This window comes from Chenopodium quinoa, unplaced genomic scaffold, assembly GCF_001683475.1.
Source record: "Chenopodium quinoa cultivar QQ74 unplaced genomic scaffold, ASM168347v1, whole genome shotgun sequence".
Lineage (NCBI taxonomy): Eukaryota > Viridiplantae > Streptophyta > Magnoliopsida > Caryophyllales > Amaranthaceae > Chenopodium > Chenopodium quinoa.
This window is the reverse complement of record NW_018744151.1, coordinates 1388066-1411707: the sequence shown is the minus strand read 5'-3', so window position 1 is coordinate 1411707 and position 23642 is coordinate 1388066. Positions and strand designations below refer to the sequence as shown.

The window sequence follows — 23642 nt, the reverse complement described above, 5'->3', positions numbered from 1 at the left end:
ACAGCTAAAGAACATAGCAGTCCGAAACGAGTCTTGATCTCTCATAATAGTAGAACCGCCCCTAGCCTTCACCACCTCGTTGTTGTTGGCGGTGTCGATAACACTTGAGGTGGCGGAGGAGCTCGGAAGGGCGGTGGCAGTGGTTGGTGATGATATGGTAGCTTCCTGCCAAGACTGATGCCGGCACGAAGTTGTACACAATTGGTCATGCAAAATTCTATCAACGTACTTTAGGGTCGTCATATGTAGGATAGTAGGAAGATCAAAGAAAGTTTGAAAGATTATTATGTAAAGAAGAGTGTAAGACTAAATATGAAAAGAGTGATAGTATGATATATTGGTAATGAATTACATGTTACTCTTATCTCAAAAAAATCTCAAAGTTTTGGAAATGGAGGAAAAAGGTAGTGTGACAAAATGTTAGGAAGGGGTCCAATAATATTGAAGTTGCAGTTATTTTTTGGGTAAGGATGAGAAGATTTTTTCATCCCTTGTTAAAAAAGAATAAAGGAGATTCTTTGGTGTTTGTATTGTAGTTCTTGATGAGTTGATGATTCAACATTATTTGGAATATGCTACGTTTGCTTTTGACTTATCCTAGCACACGTGATTGCACAAGGTAAACGAGTGATGGTGTTTACTAACATGAGATTGATCATTAGGTTAGTTCATTTAACTACGACATTAACGCCGATTAAATTCATTTAATTATGATTAAGGGTGAGTCTGTTCTGTTAAGCTTAATTTCAGTTTAGTTCAACTCTAATCAGTTCAATTCAATTCCTAATTTCCTTCTCTCATAATCAATTCATTTTAGCTCTATTCTCCAGTTCAGTTCAGCCTCAATCAATTCAGTTCAATTCAGTTCAGTTCAATTCAGTTCAGTTCAGTTTAGTTCATTTGATTTCAATAAATCGAAACATGCCTTAAGTGAAAAATTAAAGCTCATAACGATTTACGAATATTGATTTCTATTAGCTATTAAATGCTTAGACTAACTAGTTAAGAACCTAATTTTAACATAATTAAGGTCCTATTCCTATTTACTAAAAATAACTGAACTGATTGGGGATGAATTGAAGTAAAATGAACTGAAATTAAGCTGAATATAACAGACCATAACTGTCTTAATTTTGAACTATTGGGTAAGTCTTCATTTTAATTGAAGGATGACCTCACTTGAATTTGAATTAACTAGCTAGGTTCCAATAATATTTATATTATAACAAGTATGAGTTTTTTTTTTTTTTTTTGAAAACAACGAGTACGAGTATTAGTATTTGAAAATTTAGACATGATTGATATAGGAAATGATTTGAAATTGTTTTAACATAGTTATTTCATGGTTGTGGATTTGGCCAACAAAATATCTTCAGTGGGATTATGGAGTTCGTCCTTTAATGTTTCAAGTCATTTGTCAACTATTTTTTAATTGCTATGTTAGTTTACGGATACATTCAACATTGAAGATTCAACATTATCAGATTATTAGTAATAGTTATCTAATTAATCAAGGCATGCTATTTTATGGAACAAATTGATTGCTATAATAATAAAACTAGCTCGAATTTTAAGACAATACGAAAACTCGGTTTAATTCATGACTAGAGTTTGAGAATATCAAAACAAGTAAGAAATCTTGCATATACGAGTATAAAACGTCTATTGTTACTACATTATAGGTAAAACAACTTAAAATTAGAACTCGATCAACTCAATTTCCAAGTTAATCTTCACACAAAATTGTCCAATAGTTGTGTAAAATTAGGATCATCGATCATTTAAAAATTCATTATCTAAGTATATGAAGTAGTACGAGTATAGATAAGTCAGATCAGCGACAATTTATCACCTAAAAATTATGTGAAAAACTTCTCGTGATGATTAAATTGGGATGAATAAGCATACTTTGTAATAAATTAAACTAGCTAGCTAAGCTATAGTTCGTTGAGTAAGATACACAATTTAATATATTGAGTGCTTGTTAATTTGTAGACCAAGTCAAAGATCTCATAAGTTGTGGAATAAGGGCGCAAAAGAGAGAAAGATATGAGGAAATTGTCCAATTAGAGTAACGATTAAGGGTAAAGATTGAGGAAATCAGATATTATAGATGCTTTGAACAAAGTTTATTAAGATGATATCCATCCAAATTAAAGTTTGTTAAGAGAGTTGGATTCTTATAATGATTTTGGTCTCGATTTTCGAAGATACTTTGTTGCTGACTTCTTCTAATTAAGCTTTGACTGTTCTTCTTAGATCACGTGCTTGCTAGCATGGAATGGAGTAAGCCAAGACCAAATCTTCTACGTTATTAGTTCACTATTTCATATGCTATGATGACTACGTAAGCATATACGAAGCCAAAGGTTTTATAACCTTTAAACTTCACATTTTCCTCGTTCATGGAATCATGGAGGTTGTGGAATAGGGCCATATACAGTAAAGATCAATAGTTGAGAATGCATGAAATAAATGAATAATAGTTTACGTGCGAAATTCATTAGCTAAAACTTTTAGGTAGTTTATGTGTAAACTAGAATAAATGAACATGATGCGCAAAATTAAAGGATGATAGTTTACGTGCAAAATAGAGTACATGAGTATGATGTGTCACCAAATTATTAAGGTGTACACGTAATTTCTTGTTTGTCTTTTGTAATTCATTGGACGTCGATAATTACATATGTTGAGATAACGAGTTTATCGTTTGTTTGAAACTTCTAGATTAGCCTTTTCAACTGACAAGATAGTAACTGTCCTTCCAAAAATATAAATCTTAAATCGAAACAATAAATTTGTTCTCAGTAAGAGTTGGCTTAGCTTTAAAAAAAAAAAAAAATTCTTTGTAATTTGTTTGTTAAGTAGATAGAATTTTGGGACAAACCTTCAAGATTTTGCAAATTGAAATAAAAAATTGATCTTGAAATCTTTCATTTAGGGAAAAAAATCCTCATTATAGACCTAATTAAACATGGCCAATTTGCTAACCATGACTGGCTTGATTTTAAGTTTTTTTTAAAAGTTCTAAACCGTCTAAAATTTCATTTCTAATTAAAATTTTGAGCATGGTCAATTTGGCCTAAAAACTCCACTCTTCTTGGCCCGAAACAACAAGTTTGGGCACAGCCTATGGCCCAAAATTATGAACCCGAAACCTTAGTCCAAATTCCAAAACAAGTCAATTCAATTTCTTACAAAAGCTCGACCCTACCCGTGATTACTGTTGCTCTTCATTTATCAATCGACTAATAAAGGTTGCGGCTAGGCCTTCGCCTTACCTACCAAAAAAAAAAATGAATCGAGTTAGCTCAACCAGATCTCTCACCATAACTCCAATTCAGCCGTCCTAATCGAAGAACGAGTTAAAAATTGTTGGCGTAAAACGTAAAAAACCAGCTGCAAGTTACAATAAGCAGCACGGCCGCACCTTTTATATACACTATTTATTCGTAGAGACAAAACCAGACCTACTCCAGCAATTCTTGTGTCCAATCTACTCGCGTTTTTTAGGCGCGTGATTTCTTGTACATCCTATAATTCCAAAAAGAATTTTTGCCCACATATTTTTTTTTTTAAAATTTAATTTATTATTATCATCATCAAATATAAACTCACCCAAAAAAAAAAAAAAAAAAAAAAAATGGAAGAAAGGGTCCTTCCTTCCTGGTCTCCTTCTCTGCAATAATCTCGTCAAGTTGCCTTAAAAACACAGAGTTTTACACAGATTTTCCAGCTTTCTCTCTTCTGTAAAGTGCATGTACTTTGCTTCTTCTTCCATGGTAATGTTTTGTGCTTAATTTATTGGTTTTTTTTTTTTTTTGGTGGGGGTTGGAAATTATCCAGAAATTTGATCAACTCTGTTAAAAAATTCGATCTTTATTTGGTTTTTGATCTGGGGTTGGTTTAAATTTTTCTGGGGTTGCTTCAATTTTTGCTGAAGAATAAGGTATTGAGGTATCTTAATTTGGTGGGGTTTTTGTTACTGTTCTTGGGTTACTGTTCATTTGGTAATCTACCTTGTGTTTTTTTTGTGATTTTATTTGCTATTATAGAGATTGAGAATTGGTGATTTGACTCATTAAGGTTTGTTCTGAATTCTAATTGTATATAAATATTCATATGTGTGTGCTTTTTTAGCATTTGAATATTTTGTTCTTTTGGTAGTTTAGTTTCCATTTGTGGTTAAGAAAAATAGAGGAAGTGTAGTTTGTGTGCTTTATTGAAGATTAAGAGGCAAAAAAAGGGGTTTATATGATTGCATAGCTAATAATTAAATTGGAGTTGAGGTTTTGAAAAATGCAAAGAGTGAGGGTATCTTCAAAGCATTCACCAGTTTTTAAGCTTGGTGATTCTCAGTTGTCATTATCCCCAAAATTTAGAGTAGCAGCAATAAAATCACACTTAGTGGATCCCTCCTCAGATTTGGAGTTAGCTATAAAAGGGCAGCCCTTAATACCAGGACTTCCAGATGATGTTGCTCTCAATTGTCTGTTAAGGCTTCCTGTTCAAAGTCATGGTTCGTGTAGAGCGGTTTGTAAACGATGGCATTTGTTGCTCGGTAGTAAGGAACGGTTTTTCAGTCGGAGGAAGGAGTTAGGGTTATGTGATCCTTGGTTGTTTGTGTTAACCTTTCACAAATGTACTGGGAAAATACAATGGCTTGTTCTTGACCTTACTCATTTCACATGGCATACCATTCCTGAAATGCCTTGTAGGGATAAAGTTTGTCCCCATGGGTTTAGGTGTGTCTCTGTACCGAGTGAAGGAACACTCTTTGTCTGTGGTGGTATGGTGTCTGACATGGACTGCCCCCTCGATGTTGTCTTGAAATATGAAATCCACAAGAATCGATGGACTGTGATGAATCAGATGATAACAGCTCGATCATTTTTTGCAAGTGGAGTGATTGATGGAATGGTTTATGTGGCAGGAGGGAATAGTGCAGATCTCTATGAGCTTGATGCAGCTGAGGTTTTGGATCCTGTCAGGGGGTGTTGGCACCCCATTGCTAACATGGGAACAAATATGGCCTCATATGATGCAGCTGTTCTTGATGGGAAGCTTCTTGTGACTGAAGGCTGGCTGTGGCCTTTCTTTGTTTCGCCTCGGGGTCAGGTTTATGACCCTATAAATGATAACTGGGAGAATATGGCAGTTGGACTAAGGGAAGGATGGACTGGCTCAAGTGTTGTTGTTTATGGGTGTTTGTTTATTGTCTCAGAACATGAAAGGATGAAGCTTAAGGTCTATGATGGAAATTCTGATTCATGGGATACTGTGGAAGGCCCGCCTTTACCGGAACAAATATGCAAGCCTTTCTCTGTAAATTCCTATGATTCCAAAATCTATGTTGTTGGTCGGGATCTTCATGTAGCGGTGGGTCAGATTTTGAAAGTGAACCTAGAAGAAGGCCATTCTGAAAAGAAATTGAGCTTTGCTGTTCAGTGGCATGTTGAAGATGCTCCTATGGCATTCTCTGATTTGACTCCCTCAAGCTCCCAGGTTCTCTTTGCATAGCTTGTTTGTTTCCGTTGTCACTCTTGTTAAATTATTTGTAATGATATGTAACTGTTGAGATTGTAGAGTTGTAATTGCTCCTTCGAGAAAGGTCTGTTGTTTAAATCTATACAAAGGTGAAATTTATGAGTTGACAATATGTGTAGTTACAAAACTTCTTAAGTCTTTAATATTTATCCATCAAACACATACCATAATCTTTCTAGAAATTTGGTGATGTGCATTCGTCTCATCATCTCCCTTCCATGTACTCAAAGCTATGGATGAGCTATGATAGGACATACAATTATCTTGCCAAACTCTCTACTAACTCTTGTAAAACATGTATGAAGTGTATGATAAATTAATGAGGTAGCTGTCAGTCATATTGCTATCTGCTAAGTTTTACATTCATGATATTCTTGTAGTCTGTAGATGTGCCCATTGAGACCATTAAGATTTAGTCCAGTTCTAAATTAACTTTGAGTTGCTTCCCCCCACCCCTACTTTCATCAGTCTAATTTTCTCTTACATACTTTGTATTAGTTTAGGAGTTGATTTGTTATTATTTAAATGTCATGGGAACAAATGGGAAAAAAAAAAACATCAATGAAACAGGAGGTGAAGAAACTATGATTAGAAGTAACAAGAAATTATTTGCTTTTCTATGAGCCAATTCATCGTTTGTAAGTTTTGAACATAGCCATTGGCCTCCCAATGCATTCAAAATCTTGTTGGCTAGTCCCTAGTGAAGCTAGCTGGGAGTTGAGCAAGCATGGATGGAAAGAAGTCGTGCTCGTGATACTTTTCTCACTGGAAACAAAGGTGAGAACATGACTTCGCTCCTTTTTTCTTTCATTTCCAAATTGCTGTAGCTGATGCAGCACAACTGTGGCTAATGATTAATGATATTCAAGATTCACTGGTATAGGATAGATTAATAGATGTTCAAGTATTATTGCAAGCGATTAACCCACCAAGGGAAACTGCATTTGCTTTTAGCTAGGCCAAGCATGGTACATGTGCCTTTCTAGCTATGCTATATTTGTCATCTTTATTGAAACACTAGCCTTCTTTCTTGTTCCTTGTAATCCTTGGACTCTATCGTCAATATCACAATTATCTTTATGTGTTATCAGTGTTTTGCTATTTTTTACTGACGTCTGCATATACTATCTTCTATAGTCTGAAATTTTTTATTTTGTATTAATTGATCCCATAAATATTATCTTTGCTGGTGCTGATTCAATGATGTGGTCACTGGGACTTGCAAAAGGTCCAACTGTCAAAGTGTCTTGTATGTGAATGTATAACTTCTTCTGGTTGTTAGTTGTGGGCTTTAACATATCATAATTGAAAGAAGATGCTGTCTGTCAGCTCATTGACATTCATTGGTAATGTGCTAAGATGAGCTCAGAAGATTCAAATACTTTGAAAGATCAGATTCCTTGGAAGCTTTAGGTTAGATTTTAGAAACTGGGTGAATGAGCCATCATTCCCCTGATACTTGTCGTCGTCATTCACTAGGATCCATTTTTCCTGTTTGCTTTTCCTTTCAGTGCTAATATAGTAATATTGCTATCTCTAAGCAATTTTTTCTCCTCGGAGACAGTTAGTGAGACATTAAATCTACTCCATTACCCCCTCTGTTTCAATTTCATCACTTTTGTATCTGATTATAAATATTTCAGGTCCTACACAGTGGGACAGTAGAGTCATTTCATGTTTTTAGAATTGCCTACTAAGACATTGACAATGAATGTGTTTTATATCATATCAAGTGTGGACTTTTATTGCATGAATACACATTTGTGGCATCAACTGTCGTCATTATGGATTTAGAGCCTGCTTCAAAAGCATGTGTGAGTTGCATCCTTTAACGAGAGCAATCATAACTCAATTTCTCAGCTGCTATTGAATATTCTAGTCCAGCTAATGTATACGAGTCCTGTTTATGTTCCTCTAAAAAATATCATTTAGTACTAATTATAAATGATTACGCTATGCTGATTTTTGCTTTCAATATTTCTGCATTTCTTCATGGAAATTGGTTTACTGTTTATCGTGTGTTGCAGTCCTCTTTTTACATATAATAGAAGGGACCTCGGTGTTTATGCATAAAAATTAATAAAAAAATGTAGAGGCACTCTGATGATCTTGGAAATGAATCTCTCATTTTTAGTGCTCCTACTAGCTAAAAGTTTATCTGCTCTGTTTATCTTGTGTAGCCTTTTGTCCTCTGTATCTGTAAAATTGGCTTTTCAAAGTATTACCTGTTCATCATTTTTCCTTAAATCAGAACTTTGTTAGCTTTCCTGTTATTTCTCCTCTATAAATGGTTAGTCAATGCTCTGGTTAGGGTTAGAAGCCTGATATCTGACAAAAACAAAGGTAGTCACTTAGCTGAGTTCTTCATAATACATCTGTTAAATTTTCTGGCAGGTTTAGTTGCTGAATCTGATGATATAATAGGTCGTTACATGGAAGATATCTTGTACTCCTGATGGAACAAGAAGGGCAGTACTGAAAAAAATATATTATGGTTGGTATCAGTTATCAATTCCTTTATTCATATGTGGGCAATGAATTCACCTTGGATCGCAGCAGCACTAACAAGCCCACTGCGATTGATCACGAACTGTTTGATGCCTTTGGATACAGAAGTAACCCAGATCAAGAGTATAATGACAGCAAGGGTTATATTATGGCAAATGGAAAAGATTGTTAAGGTTGGAAAGCGAGGGTTCATGTCTGGTGAATGATCACACTACAAGGCACAGGCAGTCAACTTCAGACAAAAAATTGTTTGGTATGGGGTGACAAAGGGCGAAGCCTAACTAGTGAAATTTTGGTTGGTTTCATGTTGGGCTTAGAGTTAAATTACTCTCATTCGTTTGGTTACGTTACTATCCTATTTTACATCTGTACCTGTTTTGTAGTGAGGATTGAACTCTGTTGGAGTGACATGGACTGTTGAAGCAATTGCTACAGGCCTACAGCCTACAGTATGTGACCTCTCTCCTGTTGCTGGTGCTGACATTCAATACTTTCAGATGGCATTATATTGGTTACGTACACAAAGTTGTAAGCAGATAGAAATGAGTGTATTATGTTTCCTGTTCCTTGTGTTGACAGTCAATACTTTCGGATGGCATTGGTTACGCACACAAAGTTGTAAGCAGATAGAAATGAGTGTATAATGTTAAATCCGACTATGGTGGTACCTCTCAACTTATTTTTTCCATAGACAGCTGTTAGGCTAGGAATCTTGGTCGGTCTATTTTAGTGTGCTGTTTATTCAGTGATTCTCTAAGTCTTATGGAGTTTGATACTCCCTCATTTGAGACTGATGCAATGGATGTCATACATAAAAATAATGACGGCATGAAGGTAAATTCAAGACTGGGAACCTAAATTATAAATCAGTTGACGTTGCGAAGAAAGAGCAGCAAGGCCATTGTCAAGCTACGGAGTACAGTATTGATTAATATCACATTTATGCCTATCTTAATCCGTATTTTAATCATTCAGGATTTACTTCATAGTAATGATGCTGTAATGTATGTGTGAAGGAACGCGCTGAACATAGTTCAAACTTAAATTAGCAATGGTAATAAGAAGCCCTATCAATGGTAATATTTTTTTTTTTAATCCACTTGTTCTTTCTTCTACTTGCAATCCTTAGCTGATTTAACTTGTAGTATGCAAGAGAACGTAGAGTATGCCTGTGAGAAGTTGAATGAACACGGATGATTGTGTGACTACAACGATATCCAGGACATCAAGCTTCAATTATAGTGCCAAGTTGAAAGTATCTATTAATTCAATTACATGTCCCTAATAGCTCTCGGGTCGCAATGCTCTATATAGATTGATATTATGCGTCCCACTTTGGTTTCTGTTGACATAAACACCAGTTGATAGTAAAGCAACAGGGGTAACACCCAAATTCCTGTACATTCCCAGGGCCACCTTGATATTACATGACATCTAATTTTGCTATTGATCCACTTAAATTATGCTGGTATTTCACCCATTCTTTTGACACAGAAGTGTCCTATAGTACTATGCTTCAATTAACTCACTAGTTCTGTGGACAAAAAGTATTACCAAAACTACCATACGCCCAGGCGCATCACGGCAACTACTGACATAATTACATAAGCATACATACAACCCTAAATACACATTACCAAAGCCTCATAACCTAATCAGAACCATCAGACGCATTATACACTGCCACAGCAATGGTTAAAATGGGATCGAACCCTGACTAATTCCAAAAAGTTCTTTACTCTTTGTGAAGCAACTCAGTTCCTTTTAATCTACATAGCATTCCTGAAGATTAGGTTGGCTTCACCTCCAACTGTATTATAGGTTGAACCCACCTGTGACAATGGAGTCATTAATTAAGTGTATTTAAAAAAAAATGCAATGACTGGTTCAAATTCAATGACAACTCTTCAACATCTGAACTATGATTGTGAAATGTTATTTAACAGTTGCTATAGGTCGGGAAAGAAGGTTTAGTGAAAGCTGAAAGGTTGTGATTCAATTTCACAATAAAAATATAATCCATACTAAAAAGCAGCCATATAGACATACACTGACACAGATACTAAAGAAGGCATTGAGACGGATTACCTGTCTATTATCCATGAACAGATTGGGGATAAGCTTGCCAATGAGTGGCTGGTCTACCATAGCCATATCAGTTGATGGCTGCAAGTTTGCGGAAACCTGCATTAGACAAAAATTTGAGTCAAAATGTAAGCAGATATGAACTTATTTCAGCCTATTTGGCTGCACTGCTGTGTTAGTATGCGCTCTTTTTGGCTTCTCAATGCAAGAAATGAAACAAACCTCACAAGAGTTATTAGCTTTCTTCCGAGCTACTGGATTTTTGACATGTTGTGTACTACTTGATGAAAGATCCTGTGTATAGCTCTCTTGTTCAGTAGGGGGTGACACCTCCTTCCGTTTGGTGCAATTTTCAAAACCTTTACTTCCAGAAGCTGCATTTTTTATGTTTGAAAACCTATTATTTCCCACACATGATGGAGTTCGGGTCAGTGAATCACCATTTTGGGTCCTTCCTGCCATGACATTGATCTCATCTAAACGGATGTCCATCAATTGGATCAACTCCATAGCAATATTTAGGTTGTTCTCAGATGTAGATGCTTTTAGACAAATGGATTCAAAGGCGGCCATCATTCTATCATACCTTTGCACCTCTTTGGTTTTACAAGGATTGTGATAAGCAACTTTTACTTGAGTATGCCTCCTTTGTATGTCCTTTCTCCATCGCCTCAAAATGTACATCTCAGGGACCTCAGCTATATCATAGATGTCAAAAACCTTAATGAGATGCCTACACATTATTCCGTGGCATTCAAAGAGTTTGCAGTCACACCAAGCTTTATTACATTCGAGATTGAACACAACCTTGTAAGTACACCGCTTCTTGGTAGGGAATTCCTTCTTCGTGGATGTGCATAGCACCCAAACTCTATCTTCTAGTGTGTACTCCACAACATGGTCTGATACAACCTTCTTTTCTACACCATTTATATATAACACCCTTGTGCACTCTAATTGGACTTCCTTGAACTTTGCATCTGTGTACAACTTTTGGAACACACCTTCAACAGGAAACTCAGTAATAATTTGCCTTACATAGCGACTGGTGTTTGCATCATCTTCACTTTCATCATTCACCCTTGATTCCATAACTTCACAATATTGTGCTGCAAACTCAAACAATCGGGTGTGCTTTTGCAAGTACCCATCAAAGTAACTGTTAATACTTCCTACGCGTTGAGTTATTTTCATGCCAGCCCAAAAAAACTGTTTCATATAGGCTGGTACCCACATTTCCCTCTCTTGAAACAATCCTGCATACAAGATAGAACGTGATCTAGTTTCATATGAAGTTAAGGAAGAAGATTAATTTAATCTGCAACTTAGAAAAAAGTATTGAATTAACAAGTGCAATGCGGAGAACAAACAACTACGCCAAGTGGTAACCGGAGGAGGTGCAAAGAATGATGGAAATTATTGACAAGATCAGAATGGTGATGAACTGATGATAATGTTGGTGGATTACAAGACTGCTATGTACCAAGGATAAAAAGCTGCTGGAGAAATTATACAAATATGTAGATAGAGTATTATAAGTGTACAACTTGCATAGCATTAATTTGGGCTTTAAGTAGGTTTAGGGAGAGCTGCAAGATGAGGACATTAGATAGAATTAGAGATGAAATTCAGCTTCTTCTTCCTCTGAAATTCAATCAAATTAAAGAAAGCAACGTATTAAGTAACCTGGTACATGTATGTGTGTGTGTGTGTGTATATGTATATTAAGCCAAATTAACCCATAACAAATTGAAAATTCATTCAAAAGCACCCTCACAGTCATTCCTATGCATACAGATCCTTTTCCCAAAGTAAACCAGGGATCTATAAAGTCTTCTTCCTGCCCCAGTTCTTCTAAGATATGGAAATGAAATCAGGTAACCTGTCAAAGCCTCGGATTTGAAGAGATGGAAGAAGAGTATCTTCACTCTTCAGTGAACTTAAATGCTGTCCCAAGTATTAATTCATAACTATCCCAAAGAATTGGGGGTAGGCCTGATTATAGACATTGTTGAAAACTTGTAATGGATGTTGAAAGGCCAGCTAAGTCAAAAAGAAAAACTAATTATAAAGTGGCAGCAAAAGAAGGGTTACTAATTGGAATTTTTCTCTGGATCAATACAAAACTTGCTACATTTCAATGGATGGCATTACAATACTTATTTCTTGGATCACCGATCACCAAATCTTTTTGTCTGGGTGGTAATATATAGTTTCACATCCTAGTGGCGTGTAATAATTGGCTACTTTTTTTGTCAGCTTCTTTGGGATATATTAATGCTAAACCTGAATCAGTATCATTTGGAAAGCTGAAAGCAAGGGAGTTACTTAAGAGCTCGAGTCATTACTTCAGGCATCTTAGCCCAACTAGTAAATGAACATAGATCATTTAGTACTAAGACATAGCAGCATTTACAGTTTTGGTTGATGATGAAACGTAAGTAATAACTTTGAAACTTTTAACATTTATTATTAAGGCATAGCAGCATTCACATGATAAGAGTTCTAGTTATGTTTCTCCTGCTTAACTGTTTATTACCTTAAGCTATTTACAGGCATCATTATTCAACAATACATAAGCACACTAAAATTCTCATTATTCACTAGTATATGAGCCAAGTGAGTTCACAGACGAATTCTAAATCTGCATCATACATAAATCATCCAGCATAGAAACAGTTGCTCCCAAACCGCATCAGCTTGTATATTGATATAGGGAAATGAGACAAAAACTTTGTTTTTATCCAACATACTGTTGAGTTTTAGATTTATTTTACACTATGAAAATTCAGGAGACAAAATGCCAACATGGGAATATGCATACAAGTTGCTGAAAACAGGATAATGTGTTATAACATACCTGCAAGCCAATCATTGCTTTCGAGTCCAAATTCCTTCACTGCAGAACTCCAACTATCCTCAAATTCTTCAGGCGTCAAACTATCATATATAGCATTATGTAAAACCTCCTTAAAATCTTTATACCTTACATAAGTTCCCAGATTCTCAGTGAACCTCTTGAGTATGTGCCACAAACACCAACGATGTCGAGATTGCGGCATTACCACTGAGAGGGCCTTCCTCATTTCAACATCTTGGTCAGTCAAGATACCATTAGGGGCTTTCCCACCCATACATAATAACCATGTACTGAATAACCACTGAAACGTCTCTACATTTCCGTTAGATATCAATGCACAACCAAGCAATATAGATTGTCCATGATGATTAACACCGACGAAAGTCACAAATGGCAACTCGTACTCATTGGTGAAATATGTTGAATCAAACCAAACAACATCGCCAAACTCCTCATAAGCTACTCTACTTCGTGCATCAACCCACATAACATCCTTCAACACACCAAATTGATCAAGCCTATACATATGAAAAAAATTCTGGTTATCCGCAGCCATTATACTGAAAATTTTCAACATGGCATTTGCATCACCGTCCCTTAACTTCAATCTCCTCTCTTTATCGATGACATTACAAAAATCCATATGTGTACCTGTCATGTTCTCCACCCCATTAACACCCAAGCTACTATGCATTTGGGGTATGTTCACCCCCAAAGCATGATCAATCAAAGGCTTACTTTCCACATGGTTTGGCACGTCGTCCTCTTGACAGGGTTTTAGACTGTGATTATGCTCAACCACAGCCTTCTTAATTTCCCACTCCCCCTCCTTACTCACAGTGGCATACATCATAGCCGGGCAATCACATTTCTTGGACTTCCTAGAGCCAAAGTGAATAACATCCTCCCCTACAACAACCCTTTTACCATTGACCCTCCGCCTACGATCAACCTTGCCATTAAACTCACACTTCCAACTATAATTCCTCCTCTCTCTTGTCGTCTGTCCTCCTTGTTGCTTGTAAGCACCGGAGGAACGAACAACACGAAACCCTTCCTGCCTCCCGTATCGTTTATAATACACATCAACATCTTTCCAAGTGGGAAATACCATGCCAACTGATGGTGGAGGAACTTCACTACTAAACCCATTATTCCTACAATCAGTCTCTATATCTATGACAGTATTCTGACCCTCACACCCCTCTGCCTCTGCCTCTGCCTCCTCCTCGGCTTCCGCCTCCGCTACGGCATCCTCCTCATTCTCACCTTCCTCATAAAACAAATTCTACATAGAAATTGAATTCATCCCATTACAACATTTTCCAATTTCATAACTTTATTTAGATAATTCACTTCAGAAAAAAGTATTGACTACCAAATATTGATTTAATAGATACAAATATATTGATACACTACATGAAAATTAATGAGTATTGTATAGAGAATTAAAATAAGAAAGAAAGATTAGATACCTCAAAATGATGGAAATTCCCAGTTTGATTAGAACTTTCTTCCATGGAATTTTTTGTTTATGATTTACCCAATTGCGCGAACTTCTGAACAGACCCAAATGAATGTTCACGGGAAGTGGGGTGGCGAGCTGCGGAGCTGGTGGTGTTGTGATTTGTGGATGGTGGTGGTGGGGAGTTTTGTGGTGGTGGGGATTGTTTCAAGTGAATAGAACAATTTTGTTTTTGTTTTTAGCCCATAACACAAAGAAGTTGATCTTCATTGTAAAAATTAAAAAAATAATAATAAAAATTATCCCTTCAATCCCATGATATTTACTCGTAATAAATAGGAGGAAAAAATGAATAAAATACATTAATAAAAGTGAAAAATATAATCAGACTAAAGTTAGAGAGAGGTGGATAAAAAAAGTTAAAAAAGTGAGGGCGTAATGGTCTTTACATGCAATTCCAAAATAGAAATAGGAATGATTAGTATTTATTTATTGACACTTCTATAAATAAGTTACTCCCTGCGTCTTTTTTATTAAGGACATAGTATTATTTTTTTGGCAAATCAAAATTAAGAACTTATTTCTATTTTAAGGTTGTACTATTTGAGAATATTCTCCACTTTTTAATGAGTTGTCATCATTTTTTTTATACTCTGTGCTAATAATGATTTTTTTTTTCAATTTCTAACACTTTCTCTCTCTCTCTCTTCAATTATTCTCAACTACTTTTTTTCTTTTCTCTCTAACCCCACATGCACTTGTGTATTTCCACCAACTTTCTTAATTTTCGTGAAAAAAATAGGTTTTAAGTAATTAAAGAAACGGAGGGAGTGTTAACAAATGTGGGTGTCGTGAATGATTAATTACGAAAATGCTATGTTGATTGAGAAATTTTGTTGATTTATTTATAGAGATGTCATTACTCATTAAGTAAATGATTTTGTTTATCATGATGAAGTGGGACTCTCTCCAAAAAAACAAACAAACAAAAAAAAAAAAAAAGACACTAAAAACAAAACAAAGAAAGATAAGAGAAAATATATGTTTTCTTCATGATAAAACATGAATAAAATAGTAAATTACATTAAACAAGTATAGGCAATAATCGCATCATGGTAATTGATAGAGGCCAAGCACCGGTCTTTGCAATATCCCCAACACAAGTAGAACCTATTGCAGCACTCAAAGTTGTAAAGAATCCTAATCTGGCTGGAAAAAGCATCACCATTCTCCTTGACTCCTTGGACCTCGTAAGAGCTTACGAAGACGGAAGCAACGCGAAAAGGGAGGTAAAGCAAGTGGTGGAACAACTCAAGTCTTACACTAGGGTTTTTACCTATTTTTCAATTAAGAAAGTAAAGAGATGTAAAGTAGCAGAGGCCCATAACCTTGTCGTTGCAGCAAGGAAGGGTATTTAATCTGTATCTCCCCTCTTTTGCTTATTTGATTGTAAAAAAAAAAAAAAGAAACTTAACTATCTATTGGGAAACACCACTTGTCGACACCTGATATAAGGTTCTTCTCACCGCACTTTCATACTACTGACATGTTTCTCTACACACTCTATTGCTCGTTTAACCATCCTAACTTGTGCAAACATGAAGCTCATTGGACTTTAGAAACATTTGGATTGCATTGTTTTTTGTTCGTTGTATTTTCTTCCTCTTTTGGAACTTGCCTCCATATAACAATCAGAGATATACTATGTATAAAAATAAAGAATTATGATTTTTTAACTGTTGTTTTGATTACAATTTTCAAATTTTGCACGAATCCATATTATTCCAAAATTTCCCTTCAAAAAAAAGGGAAACTCATTTGAGCGATTTTTGTCCAAACTAATTTGTTTAGGTTCGAGTAATGCCGGAGTATTGCCGCCTTGGTTAAGTCTTGACGAAACTCATTAGCATCGGCTCATTGACATCCCTATTTGGCCTTTCAAAAAAAAGTTCAAAGCTAATACAATTTCCCTTTAAAAAAAAAAAGTACTTCAAATTCTCAAGCACCTGGAGTTCGAATCACAGTATAGACTTACCAGTTTCCACCCATTCCCTCCCTTCCTTGCCCTACCGCCTTCTGGAGAATTCCTGCTTTCAGGTGATGATCTTCAATTTCTTCTCTTTCATCGAATTTCTGCTTCAATTTCTGAATTAAAAAATACGATTGTTTATCTTAATTTTTTGAAATTTCTGTGCATAATCAATTGAAAAACTTGGAATTCAAAACCTAGAATCTTCGCAATTCACTTCTCTCCCCTTTTTGATTCCTCACTTTTGTGATTGTTATTCAGCATTCGTGCGCAAAAACCCTAATTTGCGATTTTCTCTCTCCTCTGAAGTTTTGTAGATATGGCGGCATCATCAAGTAGTGGACTAACCTTCAAGCTTCATCCTCTTGTAATTCTCAACATCTCCGATCATTTCACCCGAGTCAAGTCTCAATTGCAGCACCCAACTCACTCCAATAGCGGCGAACCGTCGCCTCCGCCAAGGGTTTATGGTTGTGTGATTGGTGTTCAGAAGGGAAGAACTGTTGAGATCTTCAATAGTTTTGAGCTTTTATATGATTCTGCCACTCATTCGCTTGACCGCGGTTTCCTCGAAAAGAAGCAGGAGCTTTGTGAGCCTCTTTTGTTGCTCAATTGTTTTTTGAGTTGGTATTGTGAATGATCGAATTGATTTTTGGGTGTTTGTTTTGTATTTTTTCGACAGATAAGAAGGTTTTCCCAAATTTTTATATATTGGGGTGGTATTCAACTGGGATTGATGCTCAAGAATCTGATATGCATATACATAAAGCTGTGAGTTGTTTATGTTTCTCCTTTAAATTTAGAGCTCTTTGATTGAATAATAATGTGCATATATATGGGTTTTAAGTAGATTGATTAAATCAATAGGGTTTCTCTTGGTATATCCCTTTACTTTATAGTTTAATATCATAGTGTTTGGTTGCTATTTATGAGTTTAATCTAGGCTGTATTTGGTTTGAAAGAAGACACTTGGATTACAATTATTGTCTATGGAAATCATATTTCAAAAGAAATCAGCTTTCGAACGTCATGTTCTAGTACTTGGCCTAATTTCTTATAGCCGAGAATTTACTGATGATGTTGGAGTTTTAAAGAGGGAAAAGGAGGTCAGTTTGAGCTTGAATAGTAGCATTCATCATGCCATAGTTTGAGTTTCGAATAGGGTTAACTCCTAGCAAACATAGTTTTGAGTAGTTTTCATATAGCCATCATTGAAGCTGCCTTTTTGTAAACTAATGTGGTCTGATGGTGTTCTATTATCCACTCTCTCTGTCCTTAAATGTAAGAACAATAGAAAAAAAAATAAAAAAAAAAATAATCGATGTGTTCTATACTTCTATGTCATTACTCCAATGTCCTATACCTTTTACAGGACCTCTATCTAGACTCTAGAGTGCACTAGAGGGGTCAAATGTATGCACTAGTGTCTCAGTTGGATAGTGACTCTGTTAGACCATTGATTCAGAAGTCTATTCAACGGCCATCAATTTTAGAGGTGCTAAGACATTAAGGGCAGTTTGTGACATACTTCATGTTTTCTTTCTTTCTCTCTGCACCATATTCCTTCTTCCATAGAACACCATTGTGGGGCTTTTTTTGTTGTTTGGGTTTATAATATGTTTTGCTCAAGAAGCATGCACGTGTGAGGCATTATTGATACTTCTTTCTCCACTGGTAATCAAGGGTCTAACAGTGTCTCAGTTGGATAGTGACTCTGTTAGACCCTTGATTCAGAAGTCTATTCAACGGCCATCAATTTTAGAGGTACTAAGACTTCAAGGGCAGTTTGTGACATACTTCATGTTGTCTTTCTTTCTCTCTGCACCATATTCCTTCTTCCATAGAACACCACTGTGGGGTTATTTTTGTTGTTTGGGTTTATAATATGTTTTGCTCAAGAAGCATGCACGTGTGAGGCATTATTGATACTTCTTTCTCCACTGGTAACAAATTCTGATTGTGGTCCTGGTACAGCTGATGGATATCAACGAAAGTCCTGTTTATGTCCTACTCCACCCTTCCATCAACCATGCACAGAAGGATCTCCCAGTGTCCATCTTTGAAAGCGGTATGTTTGATTTCTCCTATCCATCTCTTTCTTCACTTGTGGCATGTTGATGTGATTCATGTGAACTTGAGTTCCTAGTACCCCTTTTCTTTTTTGTTCTTAACTTGAGTTGGCTTATGAATGTATCATCATTATTTCAGAAATTTTTTATTGGCAATTACGTTAACTCTTTAAGCTTGGTTCCAAATGGTTTTTCAACGCTTTGCTTATATGCTTGATGTCTGTTGCAAATTAGAATTCTTTATTTATGTAAGATACTCTCGAGGCTTTTTTTTTGCTGATGAAATTGATGGTGTTTGCATGAAAGATATATTGTATTGCACTTAGATTGTGAAGTTAAGGTTAGTATTTGTTGGCTTAATGTGTGAGATTAATGTGAAGGTTCTCCGTCCCATTCTGCAAGACTTGGACTGTGTCTATATAGAGATGTATATTTTCTCCTCAACTAAAGAGATAATACTCTTTTATAAGTTCTCTAATGGTCTACTTCTTAATAAAACAATCCCTTATTAATTTTGACCAGTTAGGCTGGTCTATCTGCAAGAGCTATAAAGTGGAGGTGGTGGTTGTTAATAATTATTCGGCTTCTAAATTGATTGTAACCTGACTTTATTTATTACTTGTCCCTTGAATTAGTTGGTAGGATTAAGAAATCGGAATTTTGTCTCTTCCAAGTTGCAGCTTATGACAAGGCGATGCCTTTTTTTTTTCCCTCCATGTCATTTTAATTGTTGTGATTTTTTTATTTCAGAGCTGCATGTCATTGATGGTCTTCCACAGTTGATCTTTGTTCGTTCAAGCTACACCATCGAGGTATGCTAGATCCCATAATCATCCCTGCTTAGTGTTAACTTCTCCTTCTCCTGGCATCTCCTCAAATACTGTGCATGGTTTTTGCTGCTTGACTGAGTTTCTCTTTGATTTCCTTGAAGACAGTAGAAGCAGAAAGGATCTCAGTTGACCATGTTGCACATTTAAAACCAGCTGATGGTGGATCTGCCGCTACCCAATGTGAGCTCATCTGCCAAGTTTCTCTTTTGATGACATAAGATAAAACAAAATTGGATAGGTTTAATTTATGCTTCTCTCAAATTGCTTTTTGTATGCAGTGGCTGCTCATTTGACTGGTATTCACAGTGCAATAAAGATGCTGAATAGCCGAGTTAAAGTGTTGCTTCAGTATCTTTCTTCAATGCAGAAAGGTTGGTTATTTTTCTTTTCTTTTCTTTTGGTAAGAACATTCATTAAGTTTGGGCTGCTGGACGCGGTTACAGCTAGTTTTTTTAGTGATCTAGGATGAAGCATGTCTATGGTTTTTTCTTAGAAGTGGGTGTTTATATAGTTCATATGTTGTTCAATACAATCCTGCTAAGCTGCTAGTCTAATGATAACAATTTCTCACATCACTTCTGGGTACAGGCTTATTATGTCGTTATGTTAGCATGATAAAAGTGAGATGAGAGGTATAGTATCGGTTTGACTAATGTGGGCTGAATTATTAACTTGGTCTTTAATTTTTTTCATTCTTCATTGCAGGTGAAATTCCTTGTGAGAATTCACTGTTGAGACAAGTTTCAAGCCTTCTGCGGAGATTACCTGCTATCGAATCTGTGAAATTTCAAGATGATTTTCTGATGGTGAATACTTTTCAACGCTGTCAACTTATAGGATTGTGAATATACTTTTTAACTCAGAGATATGATTTTTGTATACATCTTTTGGTTATTTACAGTTATGCTAAAAGAAATTTCTTAGTTAGAGATCTTACTTTTACAGGAATACAATGACACTGTGCTGGTTACTTATCTTGCCATGTTGACCAACTGCTCAAGGTAATAGACATTCAATATTAAGCCTTTTCCTGAACCCCCCTCCTTCTCCTCCTCAGTCCTGATTTTGCAGTTTTTTTTTAATTTTATTTATTTATTATATGCTTACTTTCCCTCTACGGTTCCCAATTAATTTTCGCTATTAAAATCTAGCAATGCTTTTACATTTATTTTTGGCAATTACTGTTTTCACTACTAGTTTACTAATTACTACTAAGAAATTCATACTTGATAAGACCATTGCTAACCATAGTGATGTGTTCACCATGACTGTTGGAACATTTATAGATAAATCATAAATGTGCTTATGAGTTCATATATGAGGTTTATTTTAGTTGAGGAGGATTAGTATAATGATTATACTTAGAGGTATAACAAAGTAAGATGTACAAACGTGACAAAACAAAAGCGGCTATGATACGTGCGTAGAAGAAATATCCGGTCTCTCTCCCTAGATCTGATACACAAAATTAGGTTATAATTGTCTCTCCAATCCCTGTTGCCATTTGTACTGAGATGTGTGAAATTGAACTGTGCTACTGCTTGAGACTTCTAGACATGAAATTGGAACAATGTCATTTTTTTTTAACTCAAGTTGGAAGGCCTACTGTAGTGCATGGTTGTTTTTTTTGAGGGATATTGATGTGGGTCTGTAATTCTGAATGCAAATTGATGATGTTTATTTTAATGACAGTAAGTAGGATTGAACTGGCTGTAGATTCTTGTTCTGTTTTATGTCTACATTTGTGCTTACTATTCTCAATTTATTATGCTTGTAAGGCTCAGGTCTGTAGGCTGACTTTTGTTTCTTCATTGCAGTTCGATGAATGAGCTTGTCGACAAAATCAATACTGCATATGACAGGCACGGTAGAAGGGGAGGACGAAGTGCTTTTATATGAGCGCAGCAGCTTCATTTCTACAGGAATCTTTTTTTACTTGAAGCCGAGTTTTTGATACTGAAGAAGTCTAATTCATTCCGAAGGTGATTTGGGATCAGGATTTTTGGTGTCTATGATTGAAATATGCGGCAATCAAAAGTAGATTGTTAGAGTAGTTATGCTCTTTGTTACAGAATACTTCGACAGTGCATTTTCTAGTGATTTTTAGGTCTCCATTTCAGCAAGGTGGTTTCTTAAGTGCATTGTGTCTATGATTATTTTTACTGTGGTGGTCCAATTCATGGGTTATTTTGTGAATATTGTGATGAAAACGGGTTAAGGCAGTTAAGCAAAATTTCAGCGAGTTCTAGTGAAATTGGTGTGGCATCTCAAAATTTTCCCTTCATTGTTTTGTTATGTGTATCTATTTGTAGTTGGAATTTTTATTTTCTATGGTAAGGAGTAAGGACACTATCCCACGAGGGCTTCCCTAAAATTTATGCTTAGAAGTTGGAGATTACCTCCTATCTCATTTGCAGTTATTTGAGATGGCGTAAAATGGTATTGGACTGTACCAAGAACCAAAATTCAAGACTTGGAGACCAAGCTACTTATGTTAGATTTGGAATTAGACCAAGCCACTAAAAAATTACTCTATAGCCATGTAGTCGATTTGCTAGCTTTTAAGCGGTGGTGATCTTTTTTTTTTTTTTTTGGTGTTTAGAGAGCCAAAAGGGCGGGTGATGAGAATCGATCCCGGTATCACCTGAAATCGGGAGGGGAGCTCTAACCACTTGAGCTATTCCTCACACTCAGCGGTGGTGATCTTTGAGATGAGGTTATTTCGTTGGAGGACTTGGGTGGAGAGACTCTGTCTCGTTTAGTGCCGACATCCTTGAGTTAGGCATTTGGGCATAACCTTTGTTTCTTTTGCCCTAGTGTTGGTTTGTTAAATTGTTTTGTTTCTCTTTAGGGATTGTTTCCTCTCTTTTTTACCCTAATAATAACGTGGACTGGTTCTCTTCATATTTGGTTCGATCCATTGTTATGGTCTGCATTGGATTTGAACATTTTAACAAACTCTTTATTATCAAATAATCCCTCTGTTTTTGTGTTAAGTGGCTTAAATTGTCTTCGATACTATTCACATGCACTGATTTGATCACCTTTTGAGCTTTATAAGTAAATAAAATTGAATATATTTCTATAATTGATTGTTAGAATTGTCTAAATGCAAATTTTCAAATTTCAACATTGAGGATATCATTATTCAAAGTTTCGCATTGTCAAGCATGTATAATTTTTTTCTTTTTAATACGAGGTATATTTTTGTATATTCTGTATTGTAATACTACCTCTACTGATTTAATTAATTATATATATATATATATATATATATATATATAATTACGTTATTGTTAACCATAAAAATTCAAACCTGCAATATATATTTAAAGAGGTAGAAAGTGGATCTCTTGATTCCTCTCTCCAAAGGCTAGGTTTTGATATTTGTTTATAATACGGGGCGTTGTCGGCTTAATCCATACTATGTACCTACAATGTTTGGTAGTAGGGAGGAGATGGGGTCAATGTGACTTGTTCCATCTGAGCCTAATTAAACCCTAAATCCGACACCTGAAATTTTCTTGTAGAATTTGAAAGCAAATTTGGCATGCCCCCATTAAATCTACGAGTTTTGAAACTTGGAGAGCGGAGGTGAAGAGTGAAAATTGTCCCACCGAGCGTGCCAATTTGTTAACCATAAAAATTCAAACCTGCAATATATATTAAGGAGGTAGAAAAATACACGGGAACAATTATTTTATTGATAATTTGTGGATTACAACTCTCGTAGATCTCTTGATTCCTCTCTCCAAAGGGCTAGTTTTTGATATTTGTTTATAGTACGGGGCGTTGTCGGCCATACTATGTACCTACAATGTTTGGTAGTAGGGAGGAGATGGGGTCTATGTGACTTGTTCCATCTGAGCCTCCTTAAACCCTAGATTCAATCCTTTTTGTATAGAGAATCGTAGAATAAAAGATAATAATTTATGAGATTCAAAAGATAAATATCTTATAATTTTTTATATTATCTCCTTATTTACATATATCCGACACCTAATAATTAACAAAATTTCGGTGTCAACAAATGCCCCCTCGAGACCTGTTGTGGAGATTTGATATCGGATGCAACTTGATCTCGAAACTTTCCTGTAGAATTTGAAAGCAAATTTTTCATGCCCCCATTAAACCTACGAGTTTTGAAACTTGAAGAGCGGAGATGAAGAGCGAAAATTGTCCTACCGAGCGTGCCAATTTGTTAACCATAAAAATTCAAACCTACAATATATATTTAAAGAGGTAGAAA

General features: G+C 35.7%; 3 protein-coding genes across 4 annotated transcripts; 2 read left to right on the top strand and 1 right to left on the bottom strand.

The window, feature by feature from the left end:
* Window positions 1-3092: 3092 nt before the first annotated feature.
* Window positions 3093-9146, top strand: LOC110693515 (F-box/kelch-repeat protein At1g30090-like). The gene has a single exon (XM_021870632.1). It carries the CDS (start codon window positions 4300-4302, stop codon window positions 5518-5520), a length of 1221 nt encoding a protein of 406 aa, XP_021726324.1. The 5' UTR covers window positions 3093-4299; the 3' UTR covers window positions 5521-9146.
* A 254-nt stretch (window positions 9147-9400) lies between these two features.
* LOC110693514 (protein FAR1-RELATED SEQUENCE 8-like) lies at window positions 9401-16149 on the bottom strand. Its single transcript, XM_021870631.1, has 5 exons — window positions 14476-16149; window positions 13001-14288; window positions 10363-11396; window positions 10144-10239; window positions 9401-9887 (listed from the first exon to the last, which is right to left on the bottom strand). Exons 1-5 carry the CDS (start codon window positions 14518-14520, stop codon window positions 9825-9827), a joined length of 2526 nt encoding a protein of 841 aa, XP_021726323.1. The 5' UTR covers window positions 14521-16149; the 3' UTR covers window positions 9401-9824.
* A 266-nt stretch (window positions 16150-16415) lies between these two features.
* On the top strand, window positions 16416-21677 carry LOC110693517 (COP9 signalosome complex subunit 6a-like). 2 transcript variants are annotated; one of them, XM_021870634.1, is made up of 10 exons: window positions 16416-16562; window positions 16812-17084; window positions 17177-17265; window positions 18469-18562; window positions 19314-19375; window positions 19495-19573; window positions 19672-19764; window positions 20099-20199; window positions 20339-20394; window positions 21211-21677. In XM_021870634.1, exons 2-10 carry the CDS (start codon window positions 16814-16816, stop codon window positions 21290-21292), a joined length of 927 nt encoding a protein of 308 aa, XP_021726326.1. In that variant the 5' UTR covers window positions 16416-16562; window positions 16812-16813; the 3' UTR covers window positions 21293-21677. The 2 variants fall into 2 exon arrangements, with proteins under 2 accessions (XP_021726326.1, XP_021726325.1); XM_021870633.1 differs by having other exon boundaries at window positions 16420-16562; window positions 16804-17084.
* The last annotated feature ends 1965 nt before the right edge of the window (window positions 21678-23642 follow it).

Bases quoted from the DNA above. Each gene is read 5' to 3' on its own strand.
- LOC110693515 (XM_021870632.1), top strand. From the start codon at position 4,300: ATGCAAAGAGTGAGGGTATCTTCAAAGCATTCACCAGTTTTTAAGCTT.
- LOC110693514 (XM_021870631.1), bottom strand. From the start codon at position 14,520: ATGGAAGAAAGTTCTAATCAAACTGGGAATTTCCATCATTTTGAG. The intron at 14,289-14,475 runs GTATCTAATCTT...ATTTCTATGTAG, and splicing joins GGAATTTCCATCATTTTGAG to AATTTGTTTTATGAGGAAGG. The intron at 10,240-10,362 runs GTTTGTTTCATT...TGTCTAATGCAG, and splicing joins AAGCTAATAACTCTTGTGAG to GTTTCCGCAAACTTGCAGCC.
- LOC110693517 (XM_021870634.1), top strand. From the start codon at position 16,814: ATGGCGGCATCATCAAGTAGTGGACTAACCTTCAAGCTTCATCCTCTT. The intron at 17,266-18,468 runs GTGAGTTGTTTA...GTCCTGGTACAG, and splicing joins ATATGCATATACATAAAGCT to CTGATGGATATCAACGAAAG. The intron at 18,563-19,313 runs GTATGTTTGATT...TTTTTATTTCAG, and splicing joins AGTGTCCATCTTTGAAAGCG to AGCTGCATGTCATTGATGGT.